Here is a 19234-nt window from a genome sequence, read left to right as displayed (position 1 = left end):
TCCCCGCGGAGGCGGGGCCGGGCGGGCAGGGCCCTCCTGCCCCCCGCAGTGAGGCTCCGCCCCGGCCGCGGGGAAGGGGCGGCCCCTCCCGCGGGGAAGGGTGGGGCCAGGCGGAGCGCCGCTGGCTCTGATTGGCGGAGGCCACGGCTGGAGGGAGCGGGGAAGGCGTTGCGCCCGGGGGCTCGTTGCGTGACGGTCCCTTCGCTCCCGACGGGGTTGGCATTGGCGGGAAGGAAAGCGCCGCCCGCGGCGACGAGCGTTGTGCCGGTTGTTTACGTGAATACGGCGGGCCGCCCCGTCGGCGCTGTCGCTAAGGGACCGCCTGTCAATCCCCACCTCGCGTCCCTGCCGCCGCAGAACGCAGTGGCTGCCGGCACATGGCGCGCTGCGGCGGCGGCGGCGCTGCGCCGAAGGGCCCCGGCCCGGCGGCGGTGGAGCGGCAGCGGCTGAAGGAGGCGCTGGCCGAGCAGCTCAGGCAAGATCTCGGCAGGTACGCGCGGGGCGGCGGGCCGGGCGGGGGGCCGGCTCCAGGCGGGGCGCCAGGCGGTAATGGTTCGCTCCCGCAGGCTGCTGGCGGAGGGGACGCGCTCCGACGTGACCATCCGCGTGGGCGAGGCGGCGCTGCGGGCGCACCGCGCCGTGCTGCTGGCGCGGGCGCCCCGGCTGTTCGGCGGGCTGGGCGCGGGGCAGCCACCCCGCCAGGTGCTGCGGCTGGACGGCGTGGGGCTGGCGGAGCTCCGGCGCTTCCTGCGGTGAGTGTGCGGCCGCGGTGGGCGGGGGGCCGGCGCGGCGGGCACCCTCCGCCGCCTCGGGCTGCTGGGCTGGGCTCAGCACTGCCCCCCGCGTCCTTCCGCCTCTCTTCTCCCCAGCCTTAACGCCTGTGCCGAGGGCTTCCAGTTCGAAGCAGTATCTTCGCAGCCTTCCCGCAGCCTTTGCGGGGGACTTTCCTGTAACTTACTTTCCTCTGCCTTCGTCCCTCTGCTGGCAGTGCGCAGGTATACTCTCCAGCGTAGCGTGGTTTTGTGTGGTAGGTAAAGGCTTTCTCATAGAACAAGAGAAAAAGCAGTGAAATTCCTGAATGTATCCTTTTAAGTTGTCTATGCCTACTAATATCCTTGTTACCTAATGAAAAACAACAAAGAAAACCACTATAGTGTCATGTTATAGATTTGGAAATCTAGAATTAAGTTAGATGATGCATCAAGTTAGAAACTGTGTGGTCGTGGCTGAAGTCCTAGTGATCCATGGGCTAGGCCAAGCACAGCACAGCTTTCCCACCGAACTGGGATCCCAGAGCGAGGCGTGCCTCACCATCAGCGCAGCTTGTGGCCTGGCTGCTCCGCAGGGACAGGTGCTAGGGCCAGCGTGTTTTCCCCACTGCCAGCTGTTAGCGCATATCTGACATCTCGTTTGTCTTGCTCCAGACCTTAGGTGAGTACATCAGGGGTGCTGGCTGGTGCCACCACCAGACCTTCCAATCCTCCTTGCCTGTAAGTGCCTTTAATCCTTTCAAAGAACTGGGCAGTGTTTGCTTTCCTCTGGCAAAGCTGGGGTGGTGCCACCAACCTTCTATAAAACAGCACTGATGTTGGAGCCCATCCGCAGTCTGGGGCATCCACAGGAGCAGAGTGGTAGGCACTCAGACGAATTCAGGATGTGCCTAGAAAATGTATGCACCTGCAGGTTCTTGAGATTGTTGGCAAGAGGAGGGTGTTGCAGTTTTAAAGTTTAGTGCCTAAAAGATAACCTAGGCTGACCTCTCCCTATTGGTTTCACTCATTCTCTCCTTAAATTTGTAAATAAGGCAGCAGATGGCTCATAGGCAACAGGCTGGTAAACTGGCATTTGTCTGGTTACTGTGGAAGCCTGGCAGGAGCATTAGCAAAACAAATGGTAAGAAACAAAAGAGCATGGGTTTTGTCTCGTATTTTTCTTGACTCCGTGATTACTTCGATTTCATTAATTTGCTTCACATTCATGTAAGTGGTGGTACAGAAGGCTTTCATGCAGAAGCATGACAATGCAAATTTTTTAAAATTCAAAATTACTTTAATTTGGAAACTGGGAAATAATTCTTTGGAATAATTATTTTAATTCTTTATATACTGTTACACCATTCCTTTGTTTTCCTAGTGGTAAGCACTTAATATGTCTACAGTTCACTAATGCTTGCTTTCCTTTTTGTATGTGTTTGCTGGAAGGTAGGTGATGATCTCTAGTCCTGCATGTTCTCCAAAAAGTGTGGTTTTGAACAACAGCTTTAAATGCAAAACAGCTTATCTAATTACAAACCTTTTATGTTTTCACTGAGAGTTTAGATTCTTCAAATGAACCTCCCCATATTGTCTAAGCTATATATGAAGTGCATTTGGCAAGGTGTTTGTTTTTTCTTAACTTAGTCTTCTGTGCTGTTTGAAACTTCAGCTTTTGAATCCTCTAACCCAGCACATTCTGTGAAAATTTGTGTCACAGAATGCACTGGAGTTTGACCACAGTGAACTGTTTTGGACCAAGGAAAGAAAGCAGCTTTGGTTTAAAAGAGTCTAATTTCATTCAAATGATGACTTCTGCTAGTATCAGTGACTGTTGAATCTCAGTGGTTTCTTATCATTAAGATGCAAATTAATTAGATCTTCACAGATCAAAACCAGCACCTTAAATTACAGGTTGAGGTTTACTGGAGGCTAGCCTGGTTCTTGGAGCACATGAATCACCATGATGAGTTGTAACAAAGACCTGTAGCTGCAGTTGAGCTCTTGAGAGAAAGCTGTAGTCTTTTAGAAATGTCTAGGTTTTCTGGTCATAAATACTGTTTCCCTGTAGAATAGGAGAAGTCGAATATTAGTATAGTAGCAAGTTCATCAAAGCTATAACAAAATCTCATTCCTTTTCCTGTTTGTATTCAGCTTTTCATCTTCCCAAGTAAAAATCATCTTCCCTTGGGGATTTTGGGATACTTTTTTCTCACAAGCTCTATCTGGTATGTATTTCCTTTGGGCCTCTGTCTCTCTTAATCAGGAGAGATGTGGGCTACATGTGACTTGTGCGCTGAAGGCTGTGCAGCTCCTCTGGCCAAACTTCTGAGCATTTTTGAGCAGGATGGAGGACATGGTGAACTTCACACTGATCTTTCTGCGTAGCCTCAGCAGCATTGCTTTCTTTCCCTATACTTGTACTGTCTGAGGACACCAGCAAGAAGCTGCTGGTCACCAGGAAGTGCAGCATCCACCCTATGATTTTTGCCCAGTGAAGCTAATGTAATATTGACTCTGCCCTCCAATAGCCTTCCATCACGTGTCGTAGCACAACTAGAAAAGGATCAGCAATTGCAAGTAGGAGATGGCAGGAGATGACTGCTCAAGCAGGGTTCTGCAGTCTGCCTCAAGAAGAAACTTAGCATCCCTGAAGGACAACAGCCTGTCACAGATCATTAGATCATTAATATCTTTCCTATTGAAGCAAACTGCTTTACACCATTTCAGTCAGAAAAAAGTATAGCTTTAGAAATAAAAATCTAGTTATCATTTTCATTGTCTCCTGATATTTGTATTAAAGGGATCTGATTTACGGAAGGACGCAGAGGACATAATGACAGTCAGATCTAGTTAAAAAGCAATAAATACGGATCAAATACAAAGGAATACAATTGTCATTGTGATGTTTACTGCCACGGGGGTTAATGTGCAGTACCAGCAGCTGATTCAAAGTAGACCAGCCAAGGCTTCAACCGTGTTATGGTTGTATAGTTCTGTATCAGGCAGTAGAAGGATGCTACATCTAGCTTCAGTGCAGGCGAAAACATTCTTGAAGGTAAACTCCTAGAGAGCAAGATGACAATAACTTATTTCTGTTATTCTCTATACACACTTTTGCTTTCTAGAAAAAAAACCCCTTAGGCTGTAGCAACTGCTATTAATACAACAGACGCCCTATAGCATTGTTCCAGTTTCATCTGTCACTTAATCACACCTCTTGCAATCTCATTGTTGCTCATGTCTGCCAGAATCTTTTCTGTGCGTAGGGCGTAAAAAAAAAAAAGGCTAGAAGGTGGAGTATCTTTTAAAATTACATGACATCAGACTGACACTACAGAAGATGATGGCTTAGCGCTGTTCTCGACTTGACCTCTTGCGTGTGTGGTTTTCATAAAGCAGGTGCACCAAATACAGTGCAATTTGTTTGTGAATATTTGTTCTTTAAATACAATTCCTAATTACCGTTCCATAGCACTGGATTACAAAGTAGTGAAAAAGGGAAATTTCTTCAAATAACATGTGCATGAGATTATTCTTACTGATTGCTAGATTGTCATAGTCTGCATTGGATACTGGCTATTTTGGAGGAAACAAACATGATTTCTGTTTATGTACACTGAATTTCTTTACACTTATGCCCCAGCAATCTTACCCTTAATATCTACGCTTGTGCATTCCCCTCTAGTGGATTATGATTGCAGACCACTCTTTCAGAAGAATAGTATGCCTCCCATGTTCTTGAAATTCTCTGGGTTACACAGTTTTTTTCTGATATGGTCCTTCCCTTTTATCTGCTTATCACTCGTGCCTGTGGATATGGTGTACCCTACCACGCAAAGAGTGCCTGAGTGCCTGATTAGTGTTACTTGAAAACAAGCTAACTGCAAAAAGGGGTTTCTGTGGCACTTGCCGGTGCATTTCTTTGGCTCAACAACTATTCTTTTCCTTGCATTAAGACATAAAGGAATCAGCAATAGAACTTCAAAAGAATCATCCCTCCCAAAACAAATGTAATTAACAAACCCTGCCATACAAATACGGGCAATATGGGAAATTTGATGTGACTCTCTTCAACTCTATGAAACAATAAATCCTGAATTGTGGAAGTTAAAATGCTCTGTAAAAGCTTATCTCCAGTGAAAACTGAGAAAGCTGAGAACAAATTACTGTGAACCAAAGTGTTCCAAACTTCCCAAAGTTAATGGATTAAGGAATTTGCTCCTCTGAATTGCTAAGCTGTTCTAATTTAATGGCTTTCATTCATACAACCGTATTCTCTGGTCTGAGTTTGTTACTACAGCACCAAGTTAGTTTCTTGTGGTTATAAATATGAGCTAACCTAGTCATTGAGAATAGACTTTGCTAAGCAAGGAAGGAGGGAGGGAGGGAAATAAGTAAGATACTATATGAAACTCACAGTTTAGATTTTATGCTATATCCTGTTGGAGGAAGAAAGCTTTCACTATGATGACTTGTTTCTTTTGATGAAAACAGGCTTTAAACACATGCCAAACAATGACAACCTTATCTTCTTTCCACATACACTGAAACAATGAGTTTGTCTCTTTTCTTATTGGATTTTTTTAATCCATGTTTATATCTAATCTCAATTTCTCAGAGGAAGTTGAGAAGCTAAACTGTCAAGTCACAGTATATTCGGTATGTGTGTGGTATTTTGCTTTGGAAAACACAGTATCTTAATGCCATGAATTTATGCCCCGAGGAAAAAAAAAAAATCCATTTGTGAGAAATGGGTAGCAACCTTTCACTGGGACCATGACTGCTTAAGGACCAGATTACTCTTCTGAAATGCTTAGCTTTCACAAGAAATTGGAAAATTTAATTGGCATCTGTGCGAGGCAGTAGAGCAGCTGATGTTGCATCTCATGAGAAGAAATTTACTGAAATACTTGTCTCAAGAAATCAATAAAGTTAAAATAACCATCTTCAGCTTCAGAAATCAAACAGACAGTTCTTTTAGTAAATCTAAAGGGAAACAGAAGAATCTTAAGTGATTAAGGTAGGTTGAAGTTGTGCATATGACATGTCTAACTTGCACTAACAAAGATTCATTGCTATAGGTGTATTGCTGAAATATTTTTGCAAGTCCACTGAGATTAGATGCAGTGCATGAGAGTATTTGCTGCATTTTGATTTACTAAAGACATAAATGCATTAAAACCATGGGCAGGGAGCGTTTCAGAGACTTCCTACGTTCTCAGTGTTATTTTCATTAACAAAAGTATTTACAACTTGTAAATAAAAGAAAAACATAATTTGTTTTGTCTGTTATCATTAATTGTATTATCCCCTACACTACCAAGTAAGTATCCTGTTTTGGGCATCTGTCCTTGTCCCTCTATTCTAAAGTTACCATAGTATGTTTTTTTCAGGGCAATTAAACTGATGCACTGTCAAACAGCATAATTTCTCCTTTTCATATGTGGCAGACTTTTGTGCTGACAGCTTCTTGCTATTCATAGTATTTATGATGGAGAAGTTTCTGATTCTCTGATAGACGTTAGCATTAACAATCAGTCTGTGTTGCTAGCTGATAGAAAAAAACACATCGATAGGAAAAAAAAATTCTTGCCCCTGGAATTAATGGCTTTTGTTCAAGCCTGCTTTCTAACCTCTTTAGTAATGCTCTGCAAATCTGGGCATATATGCAACATATCCCTAATAACATGTACAAGATCTTGTCTGTTTGAACGACTAATGTCTAAGAACTCAAACACATTTCTCTGGTGACATCAATGGCGTGTACGTGTATGTATAACTTTAAGGAGAATGTGGGTAAGAAGATGGCAGGTAACTCTCTGGTCCAGATGGGCTCTTGGCGAAGAACTCTCAGAGCAGGTGGAAGCTGCTGTAGGGAGCATTTGAAAGGTGGATGCCTAATTACTTGAGAAATTTTTTTATTTATTTGGTTAACAGGTACTTTGGGACAACAGGAGAGGCTGTCCTATCAGCTTTCAGTGAAGTTTGGTGATGATGGTGTTATTTCCAGTGACTTTGGGTGTTCTTGGAAATAACAAAAATGGGATCCTCATGCTTTTAAACATGGTATTTAATGAAACTAAAACCTGCACTTTCTCACTTCTCTTCTTATTTGTGATGTCTCCATGGTCATTAGTGACATACAACGTTTCTTTTTGGGATTTTGTCAGCCTTGCAGACAAGTGGAGGTGCCCACAGTAAGGAATTTTACCTGTTGACTTAAAGGACCAAAGAAGTAGACCGTAATTCAAAATTCTTTTTCTACTTTTTTGTAATCATGCTTTTTATATTTTTAGTGTGCATTAAAATGTCTTACTTAATGTCTTGATTTAAAGAAGAAACTTATAACTTTATAAAATTGTAATGTTCTGCACTTTAACTTATTAAACTAAGGTGTCACATTGAATGATGCCTACTCAAGAGGTTTGGAACAGTAAAAACTATCCATATCATAATTCTGCAGTAAGAGTCCAGGTTTTTTCCAGCAACTGTGTTTCTTTTAAAGAGATAGTTTTACTTTATCACTAAAACACCTGAGCTCCACGTCGAAGCTCTGCCTTTTGCTGCGGATGAAAGATTTCCCTAGCTTTTATTTATGCCGAAAGGTGCCACCTGGTACTCTGTAGAAGACAGTCTAGAAAGCTTCACTTTGTGTTTAGAAATGAGCCTATAAAATAAAGGGTGTTGCCAAACAAAGTTTCTGTAACAAGTTTTATAAAACTGCATAATCTTCCATTCTGGAAAGAATATTTAATGGTATTTAACAGATATAAAAGAAAATTTCTAAAAGATGTGCGAAAATCATTATTGCTGTCTGTGAAGCAGAATAGTGGATGCCTCCATGAGTCTTTCAAAGTAGCAAATTTAGTCTGTTTTAAGCAGGACTGTAATATACAGCTGTTCTGCTGAGTTTCTGGAAGTAATAAATCCAGGACTGTGGCTGGATTTTAAATGTTAACTGAAATAATCAAGGTTCCTTGACATTTTACAGTTAAAGAATATTTCAAATAGAGTAGCTTTTTCAGATCTGGAAACCAGTTACTCAGTTCTGGCTTAACAACATGCCACTTTACTGGTTTTATTTACAGAGTTCCTAGTTGTGGTTAAGGGTGCCATTTTTATTGACTTAAGCCTAGCGATAATAGATTTGCATTCCTGAGGTTTCTTATGTAGATTATATGAAAATACCCTGAGGATTCCTAGGAGATTGTTGCCTCATTGCCTAAATTATCAGATTCCCTATGGATATGTTTTTCAGTTACCGGCAGAAAGTAAGCGAGAATATTAAAGTAATGCATTTACGGCAAAGCAGTGTATCCAGTGCCGGTAATTTTCTTTCTCCATCAAAGTAAATTTTTACTGTCTTTACATGTTGAATACACCATAGCTCTGCAGCAACAGAGAGGTGAACAAGTAACATTCCAGTGCAAATTTAACCTAATATGTTATGAATGCCGATTTTCTTTCAACAGACCCTTACTAGGGATCCTCCTGCAGGTTTTGATGTTCAGTGTGTTTTACCGGTTTACTTCTGTAATTGTGGTATTTGCTTGCATCTGGTGAAGATGCAGGGATGAAGTGGGAATGATTGGATTTTTGTCTAGTAGTCACAATGTCTATGTGATTTTAAGTGACATTTCTTGGAAGATCTAATGTGGAGAAACAACTTGAAGACAAAACTTCATACTTGTGGAATTTTCAAATCTCTAGGTTAATTTGGTTTCTACTCTGGATTTCTGCTCTTAAGTCCTACTGCCATAGAGCTGTAAAACACAAATGTTAAGTACTGAGAAGCACAGTGTACGGGGAAAATGTGTGGAAGTCACGGTAACACAAAAAGCAATAGATGGTCAGGCCAAGTTCACAAGTTAGGAGTTCTGAAAGCACATACAGCTACAATAACCTTAAAAACCCATGTAAAGAAAGTCCACCAATCTTACTCTTTCAATGTGAAATTTTATTAATCCTGTCACATTTTCCTGGCCCTCGCTTTCAAAATCTAATAAAATATTAAAATTCCCATTCACTACATTCTTGTTTCCTGTAATTCTCTCTTGTTGAGAACCTGTATCACACAGACAAAAGAATTTTACCTGACTCAGTCCTCTAAATACAGGACTTAAGAAGGAAGATGATTTCTTTGTATGTTTTCTCTGCCACTTTCGAGGACAGTGTTCAAATCGCATACTCAAATTACTGCATTCCCAGTATTAACAATAAAGCCTCTTTGCCTTGGTATGAGTGACTAAATGCAGATCTGTCAGTACTCGTCTGCTAAATCCAAAGTAACTGTAGCTCCTCTGTGCTAACTTCATCTATATAGGATGAAACCACTGATGAAAGCATGTTATCTGTTCCCATTGACTTTAAGGCTCCATTAAGTTGCTGGAGTGCAGTATCTTTCTATAAATACAACATTTTTGCAGTCACAGACTGCAGGCTTTGTTAGCCTTTCCAGATCTTGAGACAAAAATAAGCTGGTGAAACAGATGGGAAAGTGGGAAGCTGGAATTACTATCTGGGCAAAGTGAAAGCTCTTCAGTAATCTTAACTGCAAATTTTCATGCTTTCAAGCACTTCCTTTGAAATTAAAATTTCTACCCTAATACCATTCATTTATACCTCTAAACCATTCTTAAGGTTTTGGATTTGTAGCCTTGATGTTAGAAAGGTTTTGTATTTTGAGGGTTTGTAAATTTGATTATATTAAAGGGCAATCAAATGCATTTAGTAAGACTTAGAAATCAGTCATCTGTCATTACTGATGGAGTTTGCTTCTGCTTTTGCCAGTAGATTATTATAGTAGATGAGCTATAAAGAGCAGACAAAAGTTTCTCTAATTAAAAAAGCAAAGTGAGGAAGAGAAACATTTGTTCCTTTTAACCTGATATTACATTTTACCTGTAATGCTTGTTCATGCTTTTTGAAGCATTGCAGAAGTAAGTTTTCCAGAAATACAGTTTTTAAAAGGATTTTTTTTTTTTACTATTAAGCACTGTAGAATCCAGCTTTTGTTTTCTGGTCATGAACTTTGTTAGACAAAAAAAGCCGGGTTTTTTATTTGTTTGCTTTGATCAATTAAAAAATTACAGGAGTAAACTTAGTGTCATCTTCTAGGCTTGTATATTCATCTGATAAAAATCTTAAAGAAGCTGAGGAGCTGGCTCTGATGAAAAAAGTATTGGAACCGAAATCAATACAAGAAAATGACATTGCTACTCTTCAGAACACTCAAACAAATGTAAATTGTCTTGGAGATAGCAAACAAACATCTGATGTTCAAAATACTCCAAGTGGAGCTGCGCAGAAAGAAGTTTCTTTTTCATCTTTTATTGAAGAGGAAATTCCAGTAGTAGTTGTTGATGCAGAAAGCAACAAAGCCACTGCAGGTAGGTTTGGAATTATACTTTTGTTTGATTTTTTTTTTATTGGTGTTTTTTTCCTTTTAAATAATTATCCAGAGACTTATAGAGATGTAAAAATGCAGGCAAAGGTTAAAGCTATTGTTGTGACACAGTTTACATGGATATTCTTTGCTATGGTCTACCTCATTCTCTCATACGTTGAAAAAATTAATTGCTGCCGAAGTTTGGCAGGCGTGGCTCCCAGCCAGCCTGTACCATAATAAATCTGATGGGACTTGCCAGGCGTTGAGCATGTTCATCGACATTGTGTCTCACCTCTGTAACACGGCAACCTTGAGTCCTCATCACATGGGACTTCCATGCAGCAGAATCTTTCCATTCTTTTCCTCTTCTAGCAAATTACAGTACTTCCAGTGTTGTTTTATGAGGATTTTGGAATCCAGAATCTTTCCTACTACAGCTCTGAATGAAATAAGTAACACAAGGAAATGTGTAACTGCATCTACACCACAGCTGTTGGCTGCTACGGCCATGTCAGTAAGAAAGGATCAAGCAACAAATCTGTTCAGGCAGAAGCTTGTAGCATTACATGACCCCAGAGTTCTTCAGAGTCTACTTTTCTTGAATGCAGAGGTACCAGGTCTCTGTAGAAAAAATGAACTGGCTATGTAATTTTACCGAAGAGTAACTGTAGCACTTCTTCAAGAGATGCCAAATATGAACCATTGGTTGTATTTCTGATATCTGAAGTGAAAACAAGAAGTAAAATGCAAAGTCTGGAAAACCTTTCAAGGAAAATTCTAGCTTGAATATGCAATATTAAAACAAATCATTATGTCAGATTCTTCTTTTCAAATATTTTAAGTTGTTTGTGTACTGTCAATAGTCTAGTTTTCACCAGACAAAGTGAAAACAGCTCTTTCTCTCCATCTGCAGGTAATTCCAAACTAGAAACTGCATCTGTGTTAGGAGAAGATTTAATGATGCTGTACAAGAAGTGCTGTTGTCCAGATATTAGTATTTCCATAGAAGGCAAAAATTTTCAAGCCCACAGGTACGTAAGTATTTACTGTAAAGTTTTTAAACCAAAATCCTTCTAGTATAAAACACTGCTGGTACTGTGTATCTGTAGAGTTATTGCTGGTGCTGTTACCTAGCTGTGAACTGTTACAGTTTTTAGGTCGTACGTGAGAAGTGGCCGTACTTTAATGCTAACTAAAATTATTTATCTCGTTAACAGCAACTGTTGTGAAAATAATTGTGGTTTTAGCACTTCTAAGACTGCCATTGTAAACTCATATATTTGTACTCGTGTATAAATACTGGGTAGGTTTTCTTTGCTAACCTTTTTAAAAATAATCTGTGCTTTCTGAAGAAAATTTAAAAAAATCTATTGAGAAAGTATTCAGCTATTAATGCTGAATAAAATTACCATACAGGTAGAAAATTTCTGGAGTAGTAATTTTTTTTTCTGCTCTTCAGAACCTGTGCATACAGAGTCTGATTTTACTTTTGTTACTTCAGTCATGTAGAAGTAAAGATTGTTATCAGCCTTATTAGATCTGAAGTCCAAGACCATTTAAAAACTTTGGCTTATTGGACTTGTGCAGCTTGGGAAAGCAACTTAAAGTGTCAGTACCATTCCTTGTACCTTTGATATGAGTCTGTTTGCATTTGAGATAGCACCCTAGGCAGCTTGTATTTTGTTCCCTTTGAGTATATGAATAACTGAGGGCGATTATCAAAAAGCCTCCACTACTCGTAGTATTTTCTCAACATAAAACCGGTGTGGGGGTTATATTACTGACATTACGAACATCTTTACAGAAGATATGTCATAATCTGGGGGCTTATTCTATTTCTAAATAATAGGATATATTCTAAATTTCCAGAATGTACTGTAGTTAGTCATATTTGTTTCTTCTGGGCTACAGTAAAAGAAGACGTTCTCAGGTCCTTAACTTTGAGAAACAAATACTTTTATGCAAAAAGAAAGTCAACAAGAAGATTCTATCAGCAGAGTTGCTTTAATTTAGGTCACTTACTGCCTTGGAGCAATGTATCTAGTCTAACCAGCATCAAAAAATATGGCAGTAAATCATAGAGAACACCAGGATGTTCTGAAACAGGCACAAGACTCGCTTATTTTAGTACTGCATCATGTGAAAGTAGGAGTTAATAAGGGAGTTCTAGCTATGGGTATAATCGTGGTGAAAGCACCAGTATGATTTACTTTTTTTTTTTTTAAGTTCTCAAACAGGAGACAGTTTAACCTCCCACCCACTTAGCTCAGTATTCCGTACTTTCTCGTGAAGTCCTGTGACTTCCAGTAGACTTTACAGTGTGAGCAGCAGTGCTCTGAGAGAGTTGCCAAGTTATGTCTGCCTAGTGTGTGTGTTGTATTCTTACAGAGCTCTGAGGGGCAAGTAAAATTTGTGCAGTAATAAACTTGTGGCACAAACCATGACAGTAGGAAATAACAGATAAATTTACTTCAAATTCATTTGGTATCTCCACAAGTTTGGTCAGTATATATTTAAGTAATGCATACTTGTGCATGTTCTACTGAGTAGCTGTCTTATTTTAAATGAGTCTTTGAAATACCCACTTCAACTATGCCCTTGAAGTTGATCTAGCCCTGCTCATTACTAAAATTTATTTGGAAGAGGATGACAAAATTGGAGGCATTATATTTTGTATCTCCATGACATTGTGCTATTGTATCTTATAAAAACAAGATTGTGTGTTTATTCAGAATTTCATGTACTCAAAAGTTATGATGTAACACCCATTTACATGTGGACATATTACTTTTGCTGCATGAATCACAGGAGGAATGTGCGAGAAGTTCCTAATTTAAATTATTGAGACTTCTGAAGCAGGAGGAGGGAAGAGAGATGAGAGATTCCAGAATATATAATGACTAGAAAAGAGAAGAAATAACATTCTTCTTACTCCTTCCTACGCAAAATGAAAGCACTCTGAAACATTTTAACAGCCAACAAATATATGTAAAAGAAAGGATTCTCATGCTTAATATAACACTTTGCTTTTTCTGCCACAGGAAATACATAACATAATTTTATAAATAAAAGGAAGCTTATTAAGTGTCAGGAAAAAATTGTATGTATGAGACTATTCTCTTTGGCTGCAGTAGCTCAGATAAGATCTGTGAAGGCTAACATTATAACAGGTGTAAATCTGGAAGGCTGAAATCATAAAGCAGTTTTCATCCGCTGTGTTCTCTTCCTTTCTGCCCTTCCACATCCACCTTAAGAAACTCCTGTTGCAAACGTCCTCTCGTGGTTTTTTGAAGACTGATACTAGTGGAGATACTAAGCTACAGAGACCCCTGGTCTGGGGTTTCTTTGTCTTTGATGGAAGTTGTAGTAAATAGAATGAGCCCTTTTATGGCCAGTTATGCCTTTAAAATATACAAGGGTAGTAAGTCTCAACAGAAGTAATTGATAGCTCTTCTTAACAGTGCTGGAAACACATCATATTGGCGTATCGTATGTTAGTGTCAAGTTTGTTTGACTTTTAGGATGTGCTGGTAGGTGGCCAGCCAATTTCAAATAAGGGAAGTTTTATACCTCTCTTTTCATTTTCCTAAATACAAGTTTTGTAGTATAAAAAGTATTTAAGAGATTCAGCATATAATTATTTGCCTAAAATGGGGCTGTATAAACAAGGTTATTTACTGTTATTTGGTAAATAAAACAGAAGAAATGAATTTGCAATTTTGTATTCTATAAAAGGAAAATGCTTGTGATAATAATTTCCTCTATGTGAATGTCAAAGTCATACTAGAAGCAAGATTTAACTGAGAAATTTAGAGTACTGTTTGTTTTTTTTTTTTTCTCTAGCATATTTTGAAATTCCAAACATATTGGAAGAAAAGGCATGCAGTATACAGATGACACCTTAATGCATAAAGGACAAAGATTTAAGTCAATGTTATCAAAGAGTCTCATAATAAATATTTGTATCTAGTGGAATAATGTTTACTTTTCGTGTCTCAGGGCCATTTTATGTGCCAGATCTAGTTACTTTGCTGCTATGCTGAGTGGAAGTTGGGCTGAAAGCTCCCAAGAGCACATCACTCTTCAAGGGTAAGTGTTGTCTTTGCAAGTCGTGTGGGAGCAAAGGTAGGCAATTTGAAATCACTGCAAATATGTAACAACTGTGCCGCATGTAGAGCACTGGAAATTAATCTGCCGTGACACTTTCCTTCAACCTGATATGTTTCCCGAGTACTGTTTTGACTTCAGTATGAAACAGCATGTGTAGTGTACTTGTTAATACTGTCAGATGGTTCAGGAAAGAATTCTTTTTCATGAGTAGAAGGGTACTAATCCTTTTTTGTAGAGTATGTCTCAGTGTTCAGTCTGTTTTACAATTCTCTTATTTCACTTCATGTTGTACATGTCATGAAAAGTATTATGAATGCTGAACAGTGTAATTTATTTTCATACCTATTTGTATGAGTATATTTACAATGTAAAGACAAATAAAAATTACATTTCTTAAATACTGTTTAATAATGATATTTCAGCATCATATACTAAAACAAGTTTGAGTAGTGTGCTTGTTTGCAATGGCTTTCTTTGTGAGAGCTGAAAATAATGGAGCTGTCAGTGTAGGATGAAGACTTAAGATTTCATAAATAAACTTGGGAACTGCCAGTTTAGTTCTTTTCAGTATCAGAAAAATCATAAAATCATAGAATGGTTAAGGTTGGAAGGCACCATTAAAGGTCATCTAGTCCAACCCCCTGCAAGGAGCTGACATATCTCCAACCAGATCAGGTTGCTCAGAGTCTCATCCAGCCTGGCCTTGAACATTTCCAGGGATGGGGCATCCACCCCCTCTTTGGGCAACCTGTTCCAGTGTTCTACAACTGGCATGTAAAAAATTTTTACCTAATATCTAATGTAAATCTATCTCCCTCTGTTTTGAAACCATTGCCCCTTCAATGTAAATTCAGTTAATCAATTGAAATATATTAAATTTTCTTGAAAAGCAAACTAATGCTGATACTTGTACATGTTAGCTTTTTTTTTGTTTAGGCATGAGTTTGGCTGACTCAGCTTTCTTCAGAAAGAACTGGGTACCTTACAGTACAGCAAAGTATGATTGTTTTGTGTTAATATAAAATTGCTTGGCCAAGTGATAGTTTCTCATATTTTCATAATTTTAATTTTCTGTCAGTGTAATAATATTGCTGCAAAATCAAGAAGGGTATCTTTTGTTATAACATCTTAATCCTTATAAAACATTATATTTTTAATTGCTTCCTTAGCTTTTCTGCTATACGTCATATGTTTTAGCAGCTGATAGTCAACAATTATTCTGGTATTTACACTTCTCTCTCGATAATTGATTTCTACATGGCTAAGAAATTTTCATCCTTGTTTTTCAGCAGAGGCTTTCTCCTGAGAAGTACTTAATCTTTACATGAGTATATTCTCATGCCAATGTCTCATAATTTCTGTTATTACGAATCATATCCATAATTTTTCCTTTTCTAGTTTAGCTTTCTGCTTGGTGCAGATTTCCATGCTGTCTTTTTAAACACTTATAAATAAGTACATATGGCTTACTCTGAAATAATGAAAATTCTGCATACAATAACAGCTGTCAAGACTGTGGGAAACTCCTTCTTGCTGATTTTATGGTTATCATGTGTACTAGTATACAGAGACAACTGTGCTGATTCTGCTGCTTAGCGTGTTGCAACCTTTTTTTTCCCTTTTGTTTTTAGTCATCAGTGTCTGTTGCTTAAACACGTCTAATGTTTTAAAGGGTCTTAACTCAATCTGCATGGCTATATTCCATTTACACTAACGTACACAACATTTAAGGGTTCTGAAGATTGTACACAGAGACATACATAAGTACAATAATGTAGTGTTCAGGAGATCATGTCCACCATTTAAAACATGTTCTGTGCTTTTCTGCGTTATGGTGCTGGGACAATGCAAGGATTCAGACACTGCTGTGTGTAGGAATTCCATATTTCTTCATCTGAATCTAGGCATAAAGACTTTTTCTAAATATTTTAAGATGCAACATTCCTACTTAGCATTGTAATAAAACTATTAAATGTATTTTTATTGTGGGAAAAGCTTAAATATATTAATAAAATCAAGATTGTAAAATAATTATTGTAAAAGAATTTTTAAATATATAGTTGCTTAATAATTTACTTATTACTGGTAAAAAGCTTGGAGATTATGAAAAAAATCCTTTCTATTATCAGTGTAAATAATCTGCTTATGACTTAATTTCAAAGATTTATAGTATTACGAAACTTCAGCAAGACTATTGAGTCACAAAATTCACCGAAAATATAGTCCATTTAGATGTTTTTACATTGCAGTAATCTTGAAAATAGCTTTAATTTTATCAGATCTTTTACCTTCTGTTCACAGAACGGTTGGATGATGTATCAGCCTTTTGACCAACTGCCTTTGGCTAAGAAATGTGGTGGGTTTTATTCTGGACATGTCTTTATTTGTATTTTTTTTTCTTTTTTTTTTTTTTTTTTTTGCAGCATAAGCCATGTAGAAATGAGTGTCATCTTGCATTTTATATATGGAGGTATTCTGGACTTTCCAGACAATGTTGATGTTGGGTATGTGTCAACTTTTATTAATTGTAGTTTGTGCTTGTTCTGTATTTCCTCAGTTAAAAGTCAAAAGGAAAATTCTTCATGTAGTATAAATAAGACAAAGATGTCAAATATAATGATCATTACACCTAAACATACTTTAGGTAATTCCAAAAATAAAGCTGTTGAAGAAATCTTGTTTATTTGGCAGCTACTGGAAAAGTTAGGCCAGCCACTTTTCGACTATTATATAAGCGGAGTGAAAAATGTACGGGCCTTTTATACCAAAATAATTCCAAATTTGCCTGTATCTTCCTTCTAGTTTTCAGAATAGTATGTACAATGTGTGATAATATGTAATAATTAACAGTTGGAGTTTATTTTTAAATAATTGAGTTGATGTGAAGGCTAATATAGTTAGTCTTCAATCCATAGAAGATTATATAGAGCGTCCAATGTAACTGTTGCCATTTTCGTCTGGGATAGTTTTTAATCACAGTTTTATACATAATCCTGAATTTGTGAAGAAAGTTCTGAAATGTGTGAATTATTCCCTGAAACCATCTATATATTAGCTGTTGAATTCTGCCACTAAATATTAAAACACCATAATTTCTTAATGTTAGAAATTATTGTTCAAAGCTTATGTATCTAATATTAAAATATGTAATTGTTTCCAATATGCCCCAATGTCAATGTTTAGGTAATGAATTGATAAAGAAAATAAAAGTATGGTATTGATTATTATATAAAATAATTAATAGTTTGCTCACTGTGCTTTTTAGTATTTGGAAGGGACTTAGTTCTCGGATATGTCATTAATAACATTTTATGTAATCTTCGGGAAAAAACCTTACAGAATGCCAAATCTCTGCTGGCATAAACATCTTTTTCACTTGCTACCCTTAAAACAGAGAAACTGAGAGTCTTCTAAACAGTTTCTCAGCTAGTGGCTGAGGCTTACTTTTTTATAGTCTGGACCCAGACTTTTATATAGTCTCCCAGTCTGGGAGATCATTATTAGGTCAATGCACACTTCTGTTTGAAGATAGACTCTTTGGCAAATTTCACCCTTGGTTATCAATCTGTTTCTGCAGTAAACTCTGACTGAACAAAGAGGTGAAATTAGCATGTGAATTGTCTTGTAAGCAAAATGCATATATGAAAATTGTTTCTGATTCCTGTTGCTACTGCTTTCTCTTTAGTCGCATGTTGGGCATTGCAGATATGTATGGGCTAGATGGGCTGAAAGAAGTAGCTATCTACATTTTGAAAAGAGATTACTGCAATTTTTTCCAAAAGGTATGTCAGTTCTCATGCTCCTTTGAGCTGTAAAGCCTAAGAAGAATTTTGATTCTCTTAGCATATTGATGAGATACTTAACAACTGTGTGGTCAAGGTGTTAAAGTCAGCATGATCAATTCAATATATCAAATTACATGGAGTATAATTTAATACATTCCATTGTATCTGTAATTGTTCTTAATAGGGATATAGAAATACTATATATTTGCATATTAGATTTCACAGGCATGTATCTAGAAAATCTTTGTTTGTTAGTTTAAAAACAAACAACTGATTAGAGTTGAGCATTTTCATGCATTAGACTCGCTAGGCTGAATACTACTTCACTGACGTGTGTGAAAGCAGATGACTTCCACATTCTACATAAAGGCAAAGAAACTTAAATACCATGGTAGCTAACAGTACTTCTGTTTGAACTGAAGATTTTGTACTTCTGTAGAATTTCTGTAAGTCAGAATGTACAATAATTGTGATAATTCGCTAACAACTCTAGCCTGTTCCTGGAAAACAGCAACCTGTACTAGAGTGCATGGCTATTGCTCATTCATTGGGAGTGGAAAACCTGTATGCTGCTTGCATGAAGTAAGTAAAATAAAGTAAATCACGGTTTATGTTTTTCATTTCTCTGCTTTCTGTTGAAATTATTTGATTTTGCAAGATTGGGGTTATTTTGGCACGTAAAACGTTCACACTTTAAGCATATTTTTCTTCACAATACTTTAGAACTATCACTTATGCTAACAAGTAAGATAAAACATTTTTCATCTTCCTTACCTAAGGAAAGCTCTTCTTTCAACAGATGGGTAGGAAAACATTTTGCAAAATGTTTGTCAGAGAGAAGCTTTGCCAGTTTACCTACTGAACTTCAAAACAACTGTCTTGTTATGTTGATTAACTCTTTGGTAAGTAGTACATAGTGTGCTTTATATAGAAATAGAGCAATGTATTTTTTTTTCCTTATTTAGCTGTGCAGTGTAATTTAAGAGATAATAAATAGTGTTTTACATTTGTAGTACACTTACACTGTGTAAAAGTTCCCATTAAAATAACAATTTTAAAATACATTTTGATATGTAGATGTTATGCTTCATGGCACGCAGTCTGGTAATAATCACATCCAAGTCCAACGTAATAATACAAAATAAGCTTATGAAACACAGCTGTGACATCATAGCACAGCATTATGTATTTGGATA

The 19234-nt window shown here is 37.9% G+C and overlaps 1 protein-coding gene across 1 annotated transcript in view; it reads left to right on the top strand.

Moving 5' to 3' along the window:
* Positions 1 to 205: 205 nt before the first annotated feature.
* The window catches only part of BTBD8 (BTB domain containing 8), a 43148-nt gene continuing 24119 nt past the window's right edge, over positions 206 to 19234 (top strand). Inside the window, exons 1-9 of the mRNA XM_086753462.1 lie at positions 206 to 490; positions 567 to 752; positions 9873 to 10144; positions 11057 to 11174; positions 14143 to 14232; positions 16677 to 16757; positions 17939 to 18035; positions 18532 to 18620; positions 18838 to 18940. Coding sequence (XP_086609588.1) covers positions 378 to 490; positions 567 to 752; positions 9873 to 10144; positions 11057 to 11174; positions 14143 to 14232; positions 16677 to 16757; positions 17939 to 18035; positions 18532 to 18620; positions 18838 to 18940 — 1149 coding nt within the window. The 5' untranslated portion in view covers positions 206 to 377. The remainder of the gene's footprint in view (positions 491 to 566; positions 753 to 9872; positions 10145 to 11056; positions 11175 to 14142; positions 14233 to 16676; positions 16758 to 17938; positions 18036 to 18531; positions 18621 to 18837; positions 18941 to 19234) is intronic.

The sequence above is a fragment of the Chlamydotis macqueenii genome, chromosome 8, assembly GCF_036417535.1.
Source record: "Chlamydotis macqueenii isolate bChlMac1 chromosome 8, bChlMac1.mat, whole genome shotgun sequence".
Taxonomy (NCBI): Eukaryota; Metazoa; Chordata; class Aves; order Otidiformes; family Otididae; genus Chlamydotis; species Chlamydotis macqueenii.
This window is presented reverse-complemented; position numbering and strand designations above follow the sequence as displayed.